The 21,351-nt window shown below is 53.7% G+C and overlaps 2 protein-coding genes across 3 annotated transcripts in view; both read right to left on the reverse strand.

Moving 5' to 3' along the window:
* Positions 1–287: 287 nt before the first annotated feature.
* Positions 288–11,203, reverse strand: LOC116463870 (transferrin receptor protein 2). The gene is made up of 8 exons (XM_032147155.2): positions 11,004–11,203; positions 10,504–10,756; positions 10,214–10,400; positions 1,910–2,050; positions 1,723–1,834; positions 1,495–1,617; positions 568–684; positions 288–431 (listed from the first exon to the last, which is right to left on the reverse strand). The coding sequence occupies exons 1-8, from the start codon at positions 11,034–11,036 to the stop codon at positions 288–290; spliced, it is 1,110 nt and encodes a 369-aa protein (XP_032003046.1). The 5' UTR covers positions 11,037–11,203.
* Positions 11,204–12,625: 1,422 nt separating this feature from the next.
* Positions 12,626–21,351, reverse strand: part of LOC116463871 (actin-like protein 6B) — a 14,061-nt gene continuing 5,335 nt past the window's right edge. The window contains exons 5-14 of one of the 2 annotated variants that reach the window (XR_004246796.2): positions 19,581–19,678; positions 18,260–18,354; positions 18,087–18,193; positions 16,973–17,062; positions 16,751–16,812; positions 16,498–16,612; positions 16,279–16,359; positions 16,081–16,176; positions 15,778–15,881; positions 12,626–12,856 (exon numbers count right to left, since the gene is read on the reverse strand). Coding sequence is in view for 1 of the 2 variants with exons in the window: in XM_032147157.2 (XP_032003048.1) it covers positions 12,776–12,856; positions 15,778–15,864; positions 16,081–16,176; positions 16,279–16,359; positions 16,498–16,612; positions 16,751–16,812; positions 16,973–17,062; positions 18,087–18,193; positions 18,260–18,354; positions 19,581–19,678 (912 nt within the window). In the remaining variant the exon portion in view is untranslated. The remainder of the gene's footprint in view (positions 12,857–15,777; positions 15,882–16,080; positions 16,177–16,278; positions 16,360–16,497; positions 16,613–16,750; positions 16,813–16,972; positions 17,063–18,086; positions 18,194–18,259; positions 18,355–19,580; positions 19,679–21,351) is intronic. The other variant, XM_032147157.2, reaches the window with a different exon arrangement.

Below are 21,351 nucleotides of genomic sequence, written 5' to 3' on the forward strand. Positions count from 1 at the left end.
CTAGGGAGTCTGAGGCAGGAGAATCACTTGAATCCAGGAGGTGGAGGTTGCAGTGAGCCAAGATTGCACCACTGCACTCCAGCCTGGACGACAGAGCAAGACTCCATCTCAAAACCAAAAAAGGTCAGGGTCTCTCTGTCTCCCAGGCTGGAGTGCAGTGGTGTAGTCATGGCTCACTGCAGTCTTAAACAAGAGTCACCTTCTTCTAGTTCACCCACAGTCACCCTGTGGCCTCGCTGCAGCCTCCCTCTCTCTGCCTCCTCCTCTCCTGGTCCCCAACACTCTCCTCACCTCAGCAGGCGGGAGGCAATGTCTGCACTGATGGGCTGGGCTGGGATGCTGGGAAGGCCTGATGATGCAACTGGAGGGAACTGGGTTTGATTGAAGGAAGGGAAGCCAGGCGTGTAGGGGTCTCCAGTTCCCAGGTGCACCTGCAGGGAAAGGGGTGCCCATGCAAAGCTGTGAGCTGGGCTTCCAGGAAAAACGAAAAACATGCCAGCCCCATTCTGAGCAAGAAGGTGTGGCCTGGGGACCTGGGAACAGCACGGCCAGCCTCCCCAGACTCACATGTCCATACACTGCCTGCTGGCTGGACAGGCTCGGCTTGGGTGGGTCCTGGGAGAAGTCTGCTGGCTCTGGGTATATGAGCACTCCTTGAGCCCCGAAGTCCTGAGCATTGGTCACCTGGGGAAGAAGGTGACTAGAGGACTCCTTCTCCCAGAAAAAAAACCCGATTCATAAGGGCAGGAGAAATCAGGAAATGGCAAGGCCTTTGCTTGCAACTGTCCATCCCACGGAGAGGATGTGGGGGCACCACCTGGCCTGTGTCTTCCCAACCTCAGCAGCTCCTGGGCAGCCCTCAAACCCCACTGGGTGCCAGGGTACCCCATGTTTCTGTTCCCTTCCCCATCTGATTTTCCCCAACCCCCAATTTGTTCCCAGCCAACTTTTTCTTCCTTCCTTCCTTCCTTCCTTCCTTCCTTCCTTCCTTCCTTCCTCCCTCCCTCCTTCCCTCCCTCCCTCCCTCCCTTCTCTGTTTCTCTTTCTTTTCTTTTTGAGACAGTCTCTTTCTGTTGCCCAGGCTGGAGTGCAGTGGCACGACCATAGCTCACTGCAGCCTGGCACTCCTGGGCTCAAGCGATCCTCCCACCCGACCTCCGGAGTAGCTGGGACCACAGGCATGTGCCACCAGCCCAGCTAACCAAAAAAAAAAAAAAAAAAAAAAAAAAAAGAATTTTTTTTTTTTTTTTTTTAGTAGAGAGGGGGTTCTCACTGTGTTGCCTTGAACTCCTGGCCTCAAGCGATCCTCCTGTCTTGGCCTCCTAAAGTGCTGGGATTGCAGGTGAGAACCATCGTGCCCAGTTTATATTTTCTTACCATCCATCCACATGGTTCTTTCCTGTCTCCCTCTCACAGCACCCTGAACGATTCTCACTGGCAGTCCGACCCTCCAGTTCCCGGGCTCACGCCCTCCCTCTGTCCAGGGACACTTACCTTCTGGGCGAAGCTGATCACCCCCACGCGCACCAGCAGCAGGCGGCCCACTGGGTCCACGCCCCTGGCCCGCAGGTCCTGCAGGTCTTCGGGCCGCCCGTAGTGGGCGTACATCAGCTCTCCCTGGGGACACCAGGACGGTGAGACGCGCTCCCCGCGTCCCTCCTTCGAGACCCAGGAAAGGGCTCGTGCCGCGCCCCATCCTAGGAGCGGGCAGGGGATGCTCACCGTGACGTTGCCGATGGCGCTGTAGGGGCAGTAGACGTCAGGGTCCTCCAGCGGCAGCTGCTCTCCGACCTTCCCGGCCTCATCGACCCAGTGCAGGGTGTTGGGGTGAGCCCTGGGGAGTGGGGCTGGTGAGCGCCCCGAGCCGCGTCCCTCTCCCCGCGCGCCCCCCGCCCGCGCGCGCACTCACGGGTCCGGGAATTGCAGCCCCACGTAGTGCGTGTCGGTCCACACGTGGTCCAGCTTCTGGCGGGAGAGCGCCGCGCGGAGGTCCTGAGTCAGAGCGGCCATCCCGGCCGAGCCTGCCACCCGTTCCCGAAGGCTGGTTTCCCTAAGCGGGGAGAGGTGGGGACTTTTCTGGGCGCCCGGAGGAGAAGGAGGAAAGAGGGAAGGTTGCCAGAGACGTGCGGTCGCCAGGGGCAGGGGCGGCGAGGGGTTCCTGAGTTTAGGAAAAGAGCTCTCCCCGCGGACGCTTTTTTTTTTTTTTGAGACGGAGTCTCGCTCTGTCGCCCAGGCTGGAGTGCAGTGGACCAATCTCCGCTCTCTGCAACCTCCGCCTTCCTAGTTCAAGCCATTTTCCTGCCTCGGCCTCCCTCGTATCTGGGATTACAGGCACGTGCCATCACGCCCGGCTAATTTTTGTATTTTTAGTAGAGACGGGTTTCACCATGTTGACCAGGTTGGTCTCAAACTCCTGATCTCAGGTGATCTGCCCGCCTCGGCCTCCCAAAATGCTGGCATTACAGGTGCGGCCTCCCAAAATGCTAGCATTACAGGCACAAGCCGCAGTGCAGGGCCCTTCGCGGACCCATTTTCTCCCATCACCACCAGGGCGGCGCCCGAGAATCTCAGGACCTCCTTCTGCTTAAAACCTGACTTCCCATAGCTGGGGGTCCTGCCCATCATCCTGTAGGTTCTTCCCGGCTCAAGTCACCTCTAGTCACCTTCTTCCCCAGGTGACCAATGCTCAGGACTTCGGGGCTGAAGGAGTGCTCATATACCCAGAGCCAGCAGACTTCTCCCAGGACCCACCCAAGCTGAGCCTGTCCAGCCAGCAGGCAGTGTATGGACATGTGAGTCTGGGGAGGCTGGCCGTGCTGTTACCAGGTCCCCAGGCCACACCTTCTTGCTCAGAATGGGGCTGGCATGTTTTTCTCACACACACACACAGACACACACACACACAGACACACACACAGACACACACACGGCACCCAAACACTTTTCTTCAAAAGAGCTAACTGGGCAGGCAGCAGACCCTTCTCATCTCCCTCATCCTCCACGTGGGCCTCGTGGAGACACTTTACACCAAGGTACCCAGGGGAATCACCGGTTCCTGGGCTGGAGCCATCCTCCCGCCTCAGCCTCCTGAGCAGCTGGGACTACAGGTGTACGCCACCAACTGCTGATTTTTAAAAATTTTTTTGTAGACAAGAAGTCTTGCTGTGTTTCCCAAGCTGGTCTTTTTTTTTTTTTTTTTTGAGACGGAGTCTCGCTCTGTCGCCCAGGCTGGAGTTCAGTGGCGCAATCTCGGCTCACTGCAAGCTCCGCCTCCCGGGTTCACACCACTCTCCTGCCTCAGCCTCTCCGAGTAGCTGGGACTACAGGCGCCCGCCACCACGCCCGGCTAATTTTTTTGTATTTTTAGTAGAGACGGGGTTTCACCGTGGTCTCGATCTCCTGACCTCGTGATCCGCCCGCCTCGGCCTCCCAAAGTGCTGGGATTACAAGTGTGAGCCACCGCGCCCGTCCTCCCAAGCCGATCTTGAACTCTTGGCCTCAAGCGATCCTCCCAAAGTGCTGGGACTACAGGCATGAACCATGACGACCAGCCCCATATGTGTATTTAAAGGCACACATCAAAAGCGTGAGATGAGATGCTTATGGGAAGGGGAGTGGGGAGGATCACTCAGAGATGAGGCAGGAAAATTTTTTGGAGTCTCGCTCTGTCGCCCAGGCTGGAGTGCAGTAGCGCAATCTCGGCTCACTGCAAGCTCTGCCTCCAGGGTTCACGCCATTCTCCTGCCTCAGCCTCTCCGAGTAGCTGGGACTACAGGCGCCCGCCACCATGCCCAGCTAATTTTTTGTATTTTTAGTAGAGACGGGGGTTTCACCGTGGTCTCGATCTCCTGACCTCGTGATCCGCCTGCCTCGGCCTCCCAAAGTGCTGGGATTACAAGCGTGAGCCACTGCGCCCGGCCGAGGCAGGAAAATTAAATGGGAAAGGAAAGTCCTTTAACTGACCAATGAGTACACTGTATTGTGGTCTCAGAAGTATGATCAACTCCATTCTTTACACCCAACCTTAAAAAAAAATCCCCTCCAATCTAATCATGATACTATATTGTTCAAAATACTCCAGTTCTCTCTCTTTCCTCTTAGAATGAAATTCAAAACAGTAAAGTAGCCAGTATGGCCCTTTAGGGCCTGAGCTACATCCACCTCACCGGCCACATGGACCGTCTTTCCCTTCCTCCAAGAGGCCACTATCTTCACATTTCAGACCCTTTGCAAGTGGTGAATCTCAGCCTGAATGTTTTTCCACAGTCTCTTTGCCTGGCAAATTACTCATCTTGTCAGTTTAGACTCGTCAGTTCCTCAAGGAAGCCTTCCCTGAACTGCAATCTAAATCAGGACACTGGTTATAGTCTTTCCTTACACCCTTTTCTTTTTTCTTTCTTTGTTTCTTTCTTTCTTTCTTTTTTTTTTTTTGAGACCGAGTCTCGCTCTGTCGCCCAGGCTTGGGTGTAGTGGTGCAATCTCAGCTCAATGCAACCTCTGCCTCCTGGGTTCAAGTGATTCTCCTGCCTTAGCCTCCTGAGTAGCTAGGACCACAGGCACCCACCACCACACTCAGCTAGTTTTGTATTTTTTTAGTAGAGACAGGGTTTCGGCATGTTGGCCAGGCTGGTCTCGAACTCCTGGCCTCAGGCAATCAGCCCGCCTTCACCTCCCAAAATGCTGGGATTACAGGTGTGAGCCACGGCACCCGGCCCCTTTTCTTTTCTTTTTTTTTGGAGATAAGGTCTCGCTCTGTCACCCAGCCTGGAGTGCAGTGGCATGGCCATAGCTCACTGCAACCTTGAACCCCTAAGCTCAAGCCATCCTCCTGCCTCAGCCTCCTGAGTAGCCGGGACTCTAGGCATGCACTACCATACTGGGCTAATTTTTAATTTTTCTTTTAAAAAATTATTATTATTATTATTATTATTATTATTATTATTATTTTTGACATGGAGTTTCACTCTTGTTGCCCAAGCTGGAATGCAATGGCGCAATCTCGGCTCACTGCAACCTCCACCTCCCAAGTTCAAGTGATTTTCCTGCCTCAGCCTCCCAAGTAGCTGGGATTATAGGTGCTCGCCAACATGCCCAGCTAATTTTTTTTTTGTATTTTTACTAGAGACTAAAAAGGGTGAAACAGGGTTTCACCATGTTGGCTGGGCTGGTCTTGAACTCCTGTACTCAGGAGATCCACCCGCCTTGGCCTCCCAAAGTGCTAGGATTACAGGCGTAAGCCACCATGCTTGGCCAAATTATTATTATTTTTTTTAAGAGACAGGATCTCTCTATGTTGCCCAGGCTGGTCTCAAACTGGGCTCAAGTGATCCTCCCACCTCAGCCTCCCAAAGTGCTGAGCTCACAGGTGTGAGCCACCACACTGAGCCTCACATCCTTTGCTTTTCTTTCAAAGCAATGATTCCAGTCGTAATTATGTAGTTGTGAATGATTGTTAGTTTAGCATTGGTTTTCTCCAGTGGATTGTAAGCACCATGAGAACAAAGTTAGACTGTTTTAGTCTCTGCTATCTCACCACCACCTGCTTAGCTTAGTACCTGCCACATAGTAGGTGCCCCAAAATATTTGTTGGATAAATGAATTAATTACTTAATCATTGTCACCTCCAGTCCAGGCATTCCACTTCCCTGGTCACACCCTGAATATTTTTTTGTTGTTGTTGTTGTTGAGATGGAGTCTTGCTCTGTCGCACAGGCTGGAGTGCATTGGTGTGATCTCAGCTCACTGCAACCTCCGCCTGCCAGGTTCAAGCGATTCTCCTGCCTCAGCCTCCCAAGTAGCTGGGATTACAGGCATGCACCATCACACCCAGTTAATTTTTGTATTTTTAGTAGAGACAGGATTTCACCATGTTGGCCAGGCTGGTCTCAAACTCCTGACCTCAGATGATCCATCTGCCTTGACCTCCCAAAGTGCTGGGATTACAGGCGTGAGCCACTGTGCCTGGCCCGTATCCTGCATCTTGTCATTACCCGCACTCCATCTCTGGAATACTTATCCATTGAGGATCTACTGAACATCTAGTAAGTGCCAAGCACTGTGGTAGGTGCTGGAGACTCTGAGATAGACAGGACGTATTGTATCAGGAAGTTTTCAAGGTTCCAGAATCCTACTCTCTGACTAGACCTTGTCAGGTTCCAACTCCCCCAGTTATCCTCACTGTACCTGCTCTTCAATCCCATTGTACATGACAAATGTCCTATAGCTCCACGTTTATCATCTCCCCCCACTTTCTCTTCCCTCTCCATCCTACCCAGAGCCATGTTTCACTCTTGTTGCCCAGGCTGGAGTGCAATGGCGCGATCTTGGCTCACCGCAACATCCTTGCTGTCTCCCCAAAACTGCTACTTTTGCCTCAGTGCCACACCCCGCTTCTAGACCTGTCAAACTGTCTACCTGTACCCAGACGACCAAATACTGTTCAGCCTGTACCCAGACGACCAAATATTGCTCAAAAAAATAAAAGTAGCCCTGAACAGGCTGGGCACCATGGCTCACGCCTGTAATCCAAGAAGTTTGGGAGGCCAAGGTAGGAGGATTGCTTGAACCCAGGAGTTCGAAACCAGCCTGGCCAACATGTGAAACCCTGACCCTAAAAAAGAATACATAAATTGCCGGGCACAGTGGCTCACACCTGTAATCCCAGCACTTTGGGAGGCCGAGGCGGGCTGATCTCCTGAGGTCAGGAGTTGGAGACCAGCCTGACCAACATGGAGAAACCCCATCTCCACTAAAAATACAAAATTAGCTGGGTGTGGTAGCGCATGACAGTAATCCCAGCTACTCGGGGGGCTGAGGCAGGAGAATCGCTTGAACCCTCGAGGCGGAGGTTGCGGTGAGCCGAGATCGTGCCATTGCTCTCCAGCCTGGGCAACAAGAGTGAAACTCTGTCTCAAAAAAAACAAAAAAACAAAAACAAAAAACCATAAATTAGCTGGGCGTGGTGGCTGACGCCTGTAGTCCTAGCTACTTGGGAAGCTGAGGCACAAAAATCATGTGAAGCCAGGAGGCAGAGGTTGCAGTGAGCTAAGATCACGCCACTGTACTCCAGCTTGGGCAACACAGTGAGAATCGGTTGCAAAAACATAAAAATAAATGAATAAATCCTGTCCCCAAATAATAATAATAATTTTGAAAAAAGAAAAATGAAAAATTAGCTAGGCCTGGTGGCCCCTCCCTGTAGACCCAGCTACTCGGGAGGCTGAGATGGGAGAATCACCTGAGCTTGGGAAATCGAGGCTGCAGTGAGCCCAGATTGCACCACTGCATTCTAGCCTGGGTGACAGAGCCAAGGCCCTGTCTCAAAAAAAATTAATGTAATGTAATTTTTTTTTTTTTTTTTTGAGATGGAGTTTCACTCTTGTTGCCCAGGCTGGAGTGCAATGGCACGATGTTGGCTCACCGCCACCTCCCCCTCCTGGGTTTAAGCGATTCTCCTGCTTCAGCCTCCCGAGTAGCTGGGATTACAGGCATGCGCCACTACACCTGGCTAATTTTGTATTTGTTTTGTTTTGTTTTGTTGTGTTTTTTTGAGACAGAGTCTTGCTCTGTCGCCCAGGCTGGAGTGCAGTGGCGCGATCTCGGCTCACTGCAACCTCCGCCTCCTGGGTTCATGCCATTCTCCTGCCTCAGCCTCCTGAGTAGCTGGGACTACAGGCGCCCGCCACCATGCCCAGCTAATTTTTTGTGTTTTTAGTAGAGACAGGATTTCACCATGTTAGCCAGGATGGTCTGGATCTCCTGACCTCATGATCCGCCCACCTCGGCTTCCCAAAGTGCTGGGATTACAGGTGTGAGCCACCATGCCTGGCCTGTAATTTAATTTAAAAGCCCTGAGCAGGCTGTGTGCGGTGCCTCATGCCTATAATCCCAGCATTTTGGGAGGCTGAGGTGGGAGGATTGTTTGAGGCCAGGAGTTTGAGACCATCCTGGGCAACATAGGGAGACCTCATTTCTACTAAAAAAAAAATTAAAAAATTAGGCTGGGCACGGTGGCTCACACCTGTAATCCCTGCACGTTGGGAGGCCGAGGTGGGTGGATCACCTGAGGTCAGGAGTTTGAGACCAGTCTGCCCAACATGGTGAAACCCCATCTCTACTAAAAATACAAAAAATTGGTTGAGTGTGGTGGCGGGCATCTGTAATCCCAGCTACTCGGGAGGCTAAGGCAGGAGAATTGCTTGAACCTAGGAGGCGGAGGTTGCCATGAGCCGAGATCACACCACTGCACTCCAGCCTGGGCAACAGTGAAACTCTGTCTCAAAAAAAGTAAAAAAAAAAAAAAAAAAGAAAAGCAAAAAGCCGGGCATAGTGGCACACATCTGTAGTCCTAGCTACTTGAAAGGCTAAGGTGGGAGGATCACTTGGGTCCAGGAGTTGGAGGCTGCAGTGAGCTATCAAGTTGGCACTGTCTGGGTGACAGTGAGGCCCTGTCTCAAAAAAATAAAGCCCTGAACATTGTTGATTCCACAGACTTAAGGTCTTTCAGCAGATGAACCCAGCAACATATCAAAAGAGTAATCATACACCTTGATCAAGGTTAGCGTTGAGCTCAGGAAGATAAGGAAATCTATTAACACAAATTACTATATAAACATTAAAGAAGAGGCTGGGTGCGGTGGCTCATGCCTGTAATCCCAGCACTTTGGGAAGCCAAAGCGCTTTGGCAGATCGCTTGAGCTTACGAGTTGGAGACCAGCCTGGGCAACATGGCAAAACCCTGTCTCTACTGAAAATACAAAAATTAGCCAAGCGTGATGGCGCGCACCTGTAATCCCAGCTACTCAGGAGGCTGAGGCATGAGAATCACGTGAACCTGGGAGACAGAGGCTGCAGTGAGCCAAGATTGCACCACTGCACTCCAGCCTGGGTGACAACAGCGAGACTCCCAAAAAATCAATCAATCAATAAAAGTCTCAGTGAACTAGGAATGAAAGGAAACTTCCTTAATTCAATTTTAAAAAGCTGTCTGGAGCACAGCAAAGTTCATTCTTAATGGCAAAGTATTATAAAAGCATTGCTATTAAAGTCAGGAAATAGGCAAGGATACCTACTGCCACTGTTACCTTAAATTCATGTCCTCTCAAATGCAATGAGAAATGAAAAAAAAATGTAGAAGGTATAAGCATTGGAAAAGAGAATCTCCATCTCCTACTATCTGTAGCTTAGCTGATTACCTCCTAAGAAAACCCAGGTGAATCCACTGAAAAATTACTCCCGTCCCTAAAGAGGGCTATAGGTGGACCTAGCTTCTGGATCTGCACTCACAAATGAATTTGCTTACTTGTTTTTCTTTTTTTCTTTTTTTTTTTTTTGGAGATGGAGTCTCGCTCTGTTGCCCAGGCTGGAGTGCAGTGGCGTGATCTCGGCTCAATGCACGCTCTACCTCCTGGGTTCAAGCCATTCTCCTGCCTCAGCCTCCCGAACAGCTGGGACCAGAGGTGCCCGCCACCATGCCCGGCTAATATTTTGTTTTTAGTACAGAGGGGTTTCACCGTGTTAGCCAAGATGGTCTCGATATCCTGACCTAGTGATCTGCCCGCCTCCGCCTCCCAAAGTGCTGGGATTACAGGCATGAGCCACCACGCCCGGCCGTTATTTTGTTTTTGAAACAGGGTCTCGCTCTGTCTCCCAGGCTGGAGTGCAGTGGCGCAATCTCGGCTCACTGCAACCTCCGCCTCCCTGGCTCAGGAGATCCTCCCCTGTCAAGCTCCCAAGTAACTGGGACTACAGGCACTTGCCATCATCCCCAGCTAATTTTTGTATTTTCTTTAGTAGAGACGGGGTTTCGCCGTATTGCCCAGACTTGCTTGCTTGTTTTTCTGATTCCCTAGAATGCACCTTCTCAGAACCCCTCAGTGCTCCCTGCTCCAAATCTAGGCGCCTGGGTGAGGCACTCAAGGCTTTTCTGGGTCTGTCCGGTCTGATACTGGATGCTGCACCCCTCTGATCTCAGACAGTCAGCTCCCTCACCTCCCAAATATGCCACCCTCAGAGCCTCAGTCCCCTGGAACCTCAGCTCCGAATGCCTACCATCCTTCCCAGGACCGCTGAACAGGGGGGCCAGGAAGGCAGATGGGAGGACTCAGGAGGGGGACCCGGACACCAGAGGCCTGGGCCAGGAGGCAGGGAGGCCCAGTCTGAGCGGATGAGGGGAGGGACACTCGAGAACAGGATGGGGCAGGGCCATCCCTACCTGATGGTGTCCTCCAGGCGCCCCTCCCCCAGGAACTGCAGGAACATGGCCTGGAGGTCGCTCCAGTACAGTGTGCCCCGGTGGGAATCCAGGTCGGGCTCATAGTTGACATCTTCACTGACCACCAACACGGAGTCTCCACACGCCTGGCAGGACCCTCGGAAGGCGACGTAGCCCAGAAGGAAGGCTGGCAGGTGGCAAGATGGGGATTCCCTTTGTGCCCACCTCTGGACCCCAGAAATCTCCCCCATCCCAGGCCCTTCACTTCTGGGGAGGGGGATGACTCTCACCCCCGGTGAAGATCAGCAGGGCCGTCAGGACCAGGTAGGGGGCAGCCCTCCGTCCTGCTGCTGCCCAGGGAATGAGGTTTGGCTGCCTGGGTCTAGAGCCCAGGGGCTCAGGGCCCCTCAGCTCCATGGGGCAGAAGTGGGCCAGTGTCTCCGCCCCCTCCTCCTCGTCTTCCTCTTCCTCCACCAGGTGCCCTTTCCGGGGGCCTTCCACACGCTGGTAGACGGTCTGAGAGGATCTTGGGGACAGTTGTTGCTGTGTGGGCGAGGTGGGCATGAGATTGGGGCAAGAGGCCTGGGGGGTGGGGAGGCATCTGGCAATAACGAGGTCAGTGACTTGGGGGTGTCAAATGAGCATGGTGGTGGGGGCACGGGGGAGGGGCAGGGGTGGGAAGAAGCGAGGTCAGGACATGGTCCAGGAGGGGCAGCCTTAGGGGCTTGGGAGGGGGCTGAGGGACTTAGAGAGAAGGCCTACGGGGTCTTCCCAATCCCACTAGTCTTACCGCTCTCTGGAGTAGACCCCAAAGCCGCTCCATGCTTGTGTCCCCTCCTGAAGCCTGCAGGCTGTCCCCCAGCGATAAACCGATAAACCGTTTGTGGGAGCCCTAGGAGGGCCTCTTATCAGCCCTGGCAGGCAGCCGGAACCAAGGCTGCTCCTCACCACCCCCAAGGGTGGGAGCACAGTCCTGGCCTCAGTCCAGCCTTCCAGACGTGGCCCCCCGGTCCAGGCCAGAGCACAAGGGGCTGTGCTCTCCCCTGCCAATCTCTCCACAGCCCCACGCCTGCCTCCTCCCTGCAAAACAATCAGTTTTTTGACCTTGGGGCGGACTTTGGCCTCTTAGTTCTCATCAGGGGTGGGGGAAGGGGGCTGATAGTGGGGGAGGGCAGAGACATGGGTGTCCCTTCCCCTCTCCTGCTTTTACCCCTCCCTGGATCCTGGGGACCCCTTCCTAAGCCCCGCCATGCCCAGGTGGAAGATTCACCCCTAAGACATCTGCCCCTTCCTCATCTGGCTTTCAGAGTCCCCCAGTGCCCGGGTCCTGTGACATATCAGCTGTCCTCCCTGCCCTGACACTTGCCCCAGTGGCATTCAAAGCTGGAGGCACCACAGTGGTGTGACTTGGGGGTTTGGTCTGGTGGTGTGCATGTGTGTCTCTTTTGAAAGGTGGTTCTCAGACTCCCGCTGGCTGCTGGAGAAGGAGGGGCACAGGTGGGAACACATGGTCAGATGAGACCAGCGAGAGCTCCCAGATGGTGGTCCTGGGGTCAGGGATCTGTGGGTCAGTGGGGAGGAGTGATCAGAGTCCCCGCCAAGGTGTGGGCAGAGCTGGGTGACCCTGGACAAGTCATGGTCCTCCCTGGGCACCGGCCCCTGTTTGGTCACCGAAGGACTTGGATCACATGGGTTTCTACCTCTTTGGGTTCTGAGGCTGATGAAAGGCCAGTTAGCCTCGCCCCAGAAACACATCACAGGCACAAACTGCTAAATAGGCACGGGGCGCAGGTCCCCAAACACTTCTGAGGGCCCCAGGACAAGTAGCTCTGAAGAGGAGGGCTCAGGGTCCCACTAAGTTTCCCTTTGGGATCTCCCCTGGGAAACATCAGCTCCTACTCAGGTCCAGAGAAGTTCCGAGCTGCTGGGATGCACCAGCGCCCTAGTCCCCGCCCCATGTCTGTCACCACCAAGAGCCCCAGGAAGGAAGGCATAGCGCAGCTCACCTGAGCGCAGGTCCTGGGGTGCTCAGGCGTGCTGCTCCCCTGAGACCTGAGGCCTACGCTGAGGCCCCGCCCACCAGGCCCCACCTCCTGCTCTGCCCACCCAGGCTTCACCTCCTGCTCCACCCACCTCCTGCCACACTCACCCCAGGCCGCGCCCCTCCGCTGCACCCTGCAGCCCCTCCCACCTCCCACCACAACTGTTACCCTCCAGCAACTCCCCCCACCCCCAGTGCTCATCGTGTGGCCCTCCCTGGGTCACAAACCCTCAGAAACCTGAGGAATCCATGGCCCCTGGGGCTGTGTCCTAGCGCCCACTGTGGGATCGGCATGGGTGTAGAAGTGAGAATCCCTCCCCTCACCTCCCTCCAGAACCCTGTGCCCACTCCCCACCCCACGGAGGCCAAACTTTTTTTTTCTTAAAACATTTTTACTTCTTTCAACCCAGAAACATCACCATTTACAAGGACAAGAGGGAAAGGAGGAGGGGGGCGATGTGGCATGGGGGTTAAGGGACTTCCATCTGAGCTTGGGAGCAGGTGTGTGGGGAGGAGTGCCATCAGGGGCACTTTCGCTCCACGCATTGCTTCCCGCCCTCCTCATATTCCTGCTTGGAGATCCACATCTGCTGAAAAGTGCCCTGGGTGGAGGGGGCAATATCAGGGTCAGGGTGGTCTTGGAGGGAGGTGTGGACAGGCAGGTGCAGCCCCTGGGAGCCCTCCAACAGGCCCCAACCACCCCTTGGGTTCACATCCCTCTGAAGCCCCTCCCCACCTCATCCTCCCCTCCTCCGTCTGTCCCCTTTCATATTCAGAGGGAGAGTATCCTCTTTATATCATTCAATCAATAATTCATTCATTCAACAAGTATTTATTGAACAGCAGTCTCTGCCCTGAGCTAAGCCCTGTTCCTGAGGTGGGGGGATGGCACGCACAGCCCCAGGCCAGCCAACCTGCACCCAACACTCAACACCCCCTACACACACACAGTCCTTCCCCACCAGGTGTCCTCTTCTCACTCCATCAGGGCTTTGGAACACCGCCAGTCTCCCTCTTTCCCAAGGAAGATATTCCCTCCACCTCACCATTCCAACACTGTGGCACCCCATCTGCAGCCTTCAGCATTACAACTTGCCCCTTGAGGGTTCCTGCAATGAGCATCTCAGAGTGTCCCTTCTCTCTATTTTTTAAAAGTTTTAATTTTAATTATTTTTGTTTTTATTTTATTTTTTCGAGATGGAGTCTTGCTCTGTCGCCCAGGCTGGAGTGCAGTGGTGCAATCTTGGCTCACTGCAGCCTCTGTCTCCCAGGTTCCAGCGATTTTCCTGCTTCAGCCTCCTGGGTAGCTGGGATTACAGGCGCGTGCCAACATGCCTGGCTAATTTTTGTATTTTTAGTAGAGACAGGGTTTTGCCACGTTGGCCAAGCTGGTCTCAAACTCCTGACTTCAGATGATCCGCCCACCTTGGCCTCCCAAAGTGCTGGGATTACAGGCGTGAGCCACCGCGCCCAGCCTAATTTTTGTTTTTTGTAGAGATGGGGTCTCACTATGTTGCCCAGGTTGGTCTCAAACTCCTGGGCTCAAGTAATCGTTCCACCTCAGCCTCCCGTAATGTTGGGATTACAGGCGTGAACTACCATGCCTGGGCTGCTTTGATCTTTCTCACCCTACACACATGTGCTGTCTAATGCAATGGCCAGTAGCCTCCTGTGGCTCACCAGCCCTGGTCCAAATTGAGATGTGCTCTAAGTGGAAAATATACACCCAATTTTTTTTTTCTTTTTTTTTGAAACAGGATCTCGCTCTGTCACCCAGGTTGGAGAGCAGTGGCACAGCTCACTGCAGCCTCAACCTTCCAGGTTCAAGTGATCCTCCAACCTTGGCCTCCCAAGTAGGTGGGACTACAGGTATGCACCACATTGCCAGCTGCTTTTTAAATTTTTGGTAGAGATGAGGTCTCGCTTTGTTGCCCAGGCTGGTCTAGAAATTTTGGACTCAAATGATTCTCCCGCCTTGGCCTCTCAAAGTGCTGAGATTACAGGCGTGAGCCACTCTACGTGTCCAGGATATATTATTAATACTTGATTTCAGCCCGGGCACGGTGGCCCACACCTGTAATCCCAGAACTTTGGGAGGCCAAGATGGGCATATCACTTGAGGTCAGGAGTTTGAGACAAGCTTAGCCAACATGGTGAAACCCCGTCTCTACTAACAATCCAAAAATTAGCCAGGCATGGTAGCTCACGCATGTAATCCCAGCTACTCGGGAGGCTGAGGCAGAAGAATCGCTTGAACCTAGGAGGTGGAGGTTGCAGTGAGCCAAGATTGCTCCACTGCACTCCAGCCTGGGCGACAGTGAGACTCTGTCTCGAAAACAAAAACAAAAAAAGGAAAAAAACAAAAGAACTGTGTGGCTGACATGCTTCAGCCCTGAGCTAAGTTCAGACTGCCAGCCTCTGTCTTTCTGACCCTGGTTTCTGTCTCCCTGGGGGACTTCCTTTCTCGTGGATGTCCTCCTTGTCTGTCATGGCCCCATTGTCCCCTCTGTGTGACTGATACCCTCCAGATGCGGGTTGCAACTCCAGCTTCCTGCTCAGTACCTTCCTTCGACCCCAGCAGCAGGTCCAGACTGAACTTACCACCTCCTGCCCCAGAACCAACCTGCCTGCCTCCTTTGCTAGTTGCCCCTTGCTGTCCACCCCATCCCCACTGCTACCCATGCTATGACTCCAGGGCAATCAAAACAGCCTCCTTGCAAGGTCCCCTTGACCCCAGCTCACACCCCGACCCCAAAGACTCATGCCTGGCAGTCTTTCCAATCATGCCTGCATTGCCACATCACTCCCTTGCCCCAAACCATCAGGGTCTCCCCTCTGCTGACTGAGCACAGTGGGTGTATCATCAAAATCTCATCATGACCAATCTCTCCAACTACCTGTCCCTCTACTCTCAATTTTTTATTTTTTGAGAGTCTCACTGTGTCACCCAGGCTGGAGTGCAGTGGGACGATCTCAGCTCACTGCAGTCTCTGTCTCCTGGGTTCAAGAGATTCTCCTGCCTCAGCCTCCTGAATAGCTGGAATTACAGGCATGCACCATCATGCCTGGCTAATTTTGGGATTTTTAGTAGAGACGAGGTTTCATCATGTTGGCCAGGCTGGTCTCGAACTCCTGACCTCAAGCGATCCACCCATCTCGGCCTCCCAAACTGCAGGGATTACAGGCATGAGCCACTGTGCGCAGCCTCTTCTCCCCAATTTGTAATAGTAGAGATGGGTCTTGCTATGTTCCCCTGCTGGGTCTTCAACTCCTAGCCTCAAGCCATCCCCCAACTTCAGCCACCCAAAGTGCTGGGATGACAGGTGTGGGCCACCGTACCGGGCCCCTGCCCCCCGATTTGTGTCCTGTTCATCCTTCTGGGAACATTCATTGACTGACATTTCTCAAAAATAAATGTTTGTTGAATGAATGAATGAATGAAGAGGCAGTCAAAGTGGCGGGCACTGTCTGGGTCTCCCCTCTCCCCCACAGTCAATGCTAGGCCAGGTCCCCTTCCTCTCACCAGTGAGGCCAGGATGGAACCCCCGATCCAGGGGCTGAACTTGCGCTCCATGGTGCTGTTGCTGGCAATGAGTTTCAGTCGCATGCTCTGGGGGTAAAAAGGGGCTGGGGGAAGCAGACACCTAGGTTCTGGGAAGGGACAGGGCTTGGGGGGCAGGGGGAAGACTTGGGAAGCCACAGGGGCAGGGGTTCTGCTCTGGTGGCCAGAACAGAAGGAAGGACGTGGGAAGGATGAAGGGACTCAGTCCTGGACAGCTGAGCCAGGACGGGCGTCCAGGGCCCTGGGTCAGGGGTGGGCTCCTACCGGTGGGGTCTTCTGGGAAAGCTCTCGATTGAGCCTGTCGGTGAAGCCCTGCAGCAGTGTGTTCCCGCCGGTGACAATGACACTCCCATACAGGCCCTGAGAGCAGGAAGGAGTGAGCCGCGGGGGACAGCCCCCCAACTCCGCCTCCCCACTTCCCCTGGGCCCCTTTGCTGAGCCTCAGCTCCGGCCTGGCCTCACCGGGCGAATATCAATGTCACACATGCCGATGCTGGTGGTCACCACATGGCCCACACCCAACATGGTGTTCCCCGACAGGCCCTGCGGAGAGAGATGTCTGGGGCTGTGGGCCCTCTCCCCCTTCCCCCAGACCCCTGCAATCCTTCCCAACCTCCCCCACGCCCCAGGATCCAGGGACTGCAGCCAGCACCCACCCCAGTGCTCGCCATACAGCCAAACCTTGACGTTCGAGGGATCAAACAGGCCCTCGGGGATGCGGAGTCGCTCGGCGCCGTAGTCTGTGTTGTAGCCATTGGGCATCTCGTAGTGCACTGTGGGCATTTGTGCAGCCACCCTGCCCAGAAGGGAGCAGGACTCTGCCTGGGGTGCTCGAGAAGGATCAGTGGATAGGCAGCACCAGAGCCCCCTCAGCCCACCCCAAGAGTCCCGGTTCTGCCCTCTCTCCCACCCCAAAGCCCTGAGCCACACTCACTGTTCATCATAGGGGGAGTCTGAGACCTGCAGCACGGAGGCCTGGAAGTCCTGGATCACCTCCTGAAATCCCAACGGGGTTGGTGAGGGCCTGCCTTCCCACTGAGCAGCACCCCCTGCCCCGCTCCCCCTCCCTGCTCCACCTCCCATGCAGGGCCTCTGTCCCGCCCCCCATTCATGGCAGGGGAGAGGGGGTTTCATGGGGCCCTCTCCAGAGGCTCACATTACACATGTAGTTATGCCAGGACTTGGAGACCTGGGGTAGCTTCTCCTTCTTCTTCCAGTTTGGGGGGGCACCCTCCCGGACAGGCTCCTGTTGGGGCACAGTGTTGGAACACCCTTTCCTAGCCCACCTGACCCCCACCCCCACCTTCCTGGCACTGTTCCCAGCTCTGCAGCTAACTGGCACTGCAGGCTCTGCTGTGCTGCCTGCAAGAGGGGTTTCTCACCCTTCCCTGATGGAGAGGAGAGAGAATGGGGCATGCCTCTCTCTCTGTGTGTGCCCTTCATGCGGTGGGTGCAGCTGATCTGGAGAGCACCAGGAATACAGCAGTGACAGAACCTCAAGGGAATGGCCTCCTAGGGGGCCATGATCCATGATCCATGTGAGGGCACAGAATGGAGCTAAGCACACAGTGTCACTTCATACAGCACCCTCTCTGCTGCCTACTGCAGTTCCACTTTACAGAAGAGGAAACTGAGGCCCAGGAAGCTTTGATATCAAGCTGTTGGTCACACAGCTCTTTTTTTTCTTTTTTTCAGACGGAGTCTTACTCCATCGTCCAGGCTGGAGTGCAGTGGTGCGATCTCGGCTCACTGCAACCTCTGCCTCCGGGGTTCAGGTGATTCTCCAGTCTCAGCCTCCTGAGTAGCTGGGACTACAGGCATGTGCCACCATGCTTGGCTAGTTCTTGCAGTTTTAGTAGAGACGTGGCTTCACCATGTTGCCCAGGCTGGTCTCAAAGTGAGCTCGAAGCGATCTGCCTGCCTCGGCCTCCCGAAGTGCTGGGATTACAGGTGTGAGCCACCACGCCCGACTGGTCCTGCAGCTCTTGCACGGCAGAGGCAGAACTTGAACCTGGGTCTATATTGGACCTTAGAACCTACCACACTGGCCCTCACACATCCTGCTGTCTGCCAGCTGGTTCCGTGACCTCAGCATATCCCTCAGCCTGTCTGGATTTCGGATGCCTCGATTATAAAAGGAGGAACTGGAGCCAGGACCCAGTGGAGAGCCTACTGCTCTCTGCTCTGATATCTCATGTGTCAGTGGGTTGACGGCCATGGGGCGAGTGGCCAGGACTCTAGTGTCAGCTCCATGTCCCCAGAGGCCCCACCTTGGCTGCGATCATGTAAGGTGGGATGATGTCAATGGCCATCTCCTGGAACAGCTCCCGGCACTGCATGGAGATGAAGTCCCCTGCCAGAGGGGACTTGACGATGCCTAGAAGGAAGCCACTGTCAGGATCTGGTCCTCCCGGGGCACCCCCGCCCCCTGCCGAAGCCCCACCTTGCTGCAGGACGTAGCCGTCATGTACTGGAATGGCTGTGGTGTGGGTGGCTCCACTGTCCAGCACGAGGCCCGTGGACCGCCCATTTGCAAAGCTGGCATCGGATGGGTAAGTCAAAGAGACAGCAGCGGCAAGTGAGGGGCCTGGGTCCAGATCTTGTCTGGTCACTCTCTGCTCTACTGGGGTCCACCCCATCCCCAGTCTGCAAATCTCTCCTCCTGATGATGACTCATCTCCTGGAGAAAGGCTCTGAGACCCCAGTTACTTCTTTTTTTTTTTTTTTTCTTTTTTGAGATGGAGTCTCGCTATCTCCCAGGCTGGAGTGCAGTGGCGCCATCTCGGCTCACTGCAAGCTCCGCCTCCCAGGTTCACGCCATTCTCCTGCCTCAGGCTCCCAAGTAGCTGGGACTACAGGCGCCTGCCACCACGCCCAGCCAATTTTTTGTATTTTTAGTAGAGACGCAGTTTCACCGTGTTAGCCAGGATGGTCTCGATCTCCTGACTTCGTGATCTGCCTGCCTCGGCCTCCCAAAGTGCCAGGATTACAGGCATGAGCCACCGCACCCAGCGACCCCAGTTACTTCTTTACTTTTTTTTTTTTTTGAAACTGAGTTTTGCTTTGTCGCCCAGGCTGGAGCTGGAACGCAATCGCTCACTGCAACCTCTGCCTCCTGGGTTCAAGAGATTATCCAGCCTCAGCCTCCCAAGTAGCTGGGACTACAGGTGCCCATCGCTATGCCTGGCTAATTTTTGCATTTTTAGTAGACATGGGGTTTTGCCATGTTGGCCGGACTGGTCTCTAACTCCTGATCTCAAGTGATCTGCCCACCTCGGCCTCCCAAAGTGCTGGGATTACAGGCGTGAGCCACCGTGCCTGGCCAGTCCCTTTATTTTTCGTTGTGTCCTACAGATTCCCTGAAATTAGGATCGCTATCATCCCAGTGCGTAGCACAGGGTTCAATGCAAGGCAGATCCTAAAAACAGTCCGTGTTGAAGGAGTTATTGGGAAGGGACTGCCACAGTGTTCTACACGTCTCCCTCCTCTGCCCAGTTCCAGCCCCTGCTCTCTCCCGGGCCCAGCTCACTGTCTGCTCAGCCTGATCCAGGGAACGGAAAGGGGCTGCTGATCTGGCCACCCCAGGGTTGGAGGTGCTCAGTCCATTGGGCCTTCTGCACTAGTGGGGCGGAGGGAGGTGTCTGCCCATCGGGACACTGATCTTCAGAGAACGAGGCCTGACCCCCCAGCTCATCTCAGCTGAGCTCAGCACAGGCCCCACCCCAGCCCTCCACCCAGTCAGAGCAGCTCAGTCCAGAGGATACGCGGTGAGCACAGCCGTCTTGCATAAGAAGAAGGCAGGAATGTTGTACTGCTCGAACATCAGCTCTGTCAGCTTCTCCCGCTTGGCCCGTGTGTTCCACTGAGGAGAAAGTGCAGGAGGGGAGGATTCAGGAAGGGAGAGGCACAGACCCACACTCACGCACAACGCAACCCACTCACTCACACATACGCTCACGGTCACACACACGCATCCATTCAAACACTTGCACACACACACAACCTAAACACTCACACATACACTCATGGTCATACACACATGCATTCACTTGCACACGCACACACATACACTCAAACACATACACTCACATTCACAGACACACACATAAACACACACATGCATTCACACTATACATACACTCACAGTCACACATGCAAACACACTCACAAACACACAGTCAAACACACATATACACTCACATTCACACACACTCAAACTCACACACACTCACACATACACATATATTCACACTCACAGTCACACACACATGCTTTCAAAACATTTGCACAGGCCGGACACAGTGGCTTATGCCTATAATCCCAGCACTTTGGGAGGCTGAGGCAGGAGGATTGCTTAAACCCAGGAGTTCAAAACTAGCCTGGACAACATAGTGAGATGCTGTCTCACTAAAAAAAAATTTTAAAGTAAGGAGCTTGTGGGAATTAAAACTACATGAACAGAAATGAAAAACTCAATAGAACGATTAAAACATAAAGTGGAGGGAATATCTTGGAAACCAAAGGAAAAAGGTAAAGAGATGGAAAATATAAGAGAAAAGGGAATTAAATTAGGGGACCAATTCAGGGGGCATCAAAATCCAATAACAGAAAATCCCAAGAGAGAAAATGGAGAGAAATAAATAATTAAATAAATAATTCTTTTTCACTGAATTGAAAGACATAGGTTTTCAGAGTGAAGAGACACACTAAGTGCCTAGAGCCATGAATGAAAATACACCACACTGAGGATAAAGTAAAAATTCTATAAACTTTCAGAAAGAAAAACATTACATCAGAGGATCAGAAATCAGATGGTTTCATCCTTCTTAATGGCAACAATATATGCTGGAAGAAGGACAATGGAAAAGTGCCTTCAAAGATTCTGAAGAATAGGCCGGGTGCGGTGGCTCACGCTTGTAATCCCAGCACTTTGGGAGGCCGAGGCGGGCAGATCACGAGGTCAGGAAATCAAGACCACGGTGAAACCCCGTCTCTACTAAAAATACAAAAAAAATTAGCCGGGCGTGGTGGCAGGCGCCTGTAGTCCCAGCTACTCGGAGAGGCTGAGGCAGGAGAATGGCATGAACCTGGCAGGCAGAGCTTGCAGTGAGCCGAGATTGCGCCACTGCACTCCAGCCTGGGCGACAGAGCAAGACTCCATCTCAAAAAAAAAAAAAAAAAAAGATTCTGAAGAATAATGATTTCCAACCTGGCATGGGATACCTAGCTAAGCTATCAACTCAAGGTGAGACATACAAAGTCTCAAAAAATATACTTCCCATGACCTTTCTTTAAGTTTTTTTTTTAGATGCCAGGCTCGGTGGCTCATGCCTGTAATCCCAGCACTTTGGGAGGCCAAGGCGGGCAGATCACCTGAGGTCAGGAGTTTGAGACCAGCCTGGCCAACATGGTGAAACCCCATCTCTACTAAAAATACAAAAATTAGCCAGGTGTGGTGGGAGGTGCCTGTAATCCCAGCTACTTGGGATGCTGAGGCAGGAGAATCGCTTGAACGTGGGAAGCGGAGGTTGCAGT

The sequence above is a fragment of the Hylobates moloch genome, unplaced genomic scaffold (genome assembly GCF_009828535.3).
Source record: "Hylobates moloch isolate HMO894 unplaced genomic scaffold, HMol_V3 SCAFFOLD_72, whole genome shotgun sequence".
In the NCBI taxonomy this organism is placed as follows: domain Eukaryota; kingdom Metazoa; phylum Chordata; class Mammalia; order Primates; family Hylobatidae; genus Hylobates; species Hylobates moloch.

Excerpts from the sequence above, each read along its gene's own strand:
- LOC116463870 (XM_032147155.2), bottom strand. The coding sequence starts at position 11,036 with ATGGAGCGGCTTTGGGGTCTACTCCAGAGAGCG. Across the intron at positions 2,051-10,213 it reads CGCCTGGAGGACACCATCAG|GGAAACCAGCCTTCGGGAAC; the intron begins GTAGGGATGGCC and ends CTCCCCGCTTAG. Across the intron at positions 432-567 it reads AGCAGGCAGTGTATGGACAT|GTGCACCTGGGAACTGGAGA; the intron begins GTGAGTCTGGGG and ends CTTTCCCTGCAG.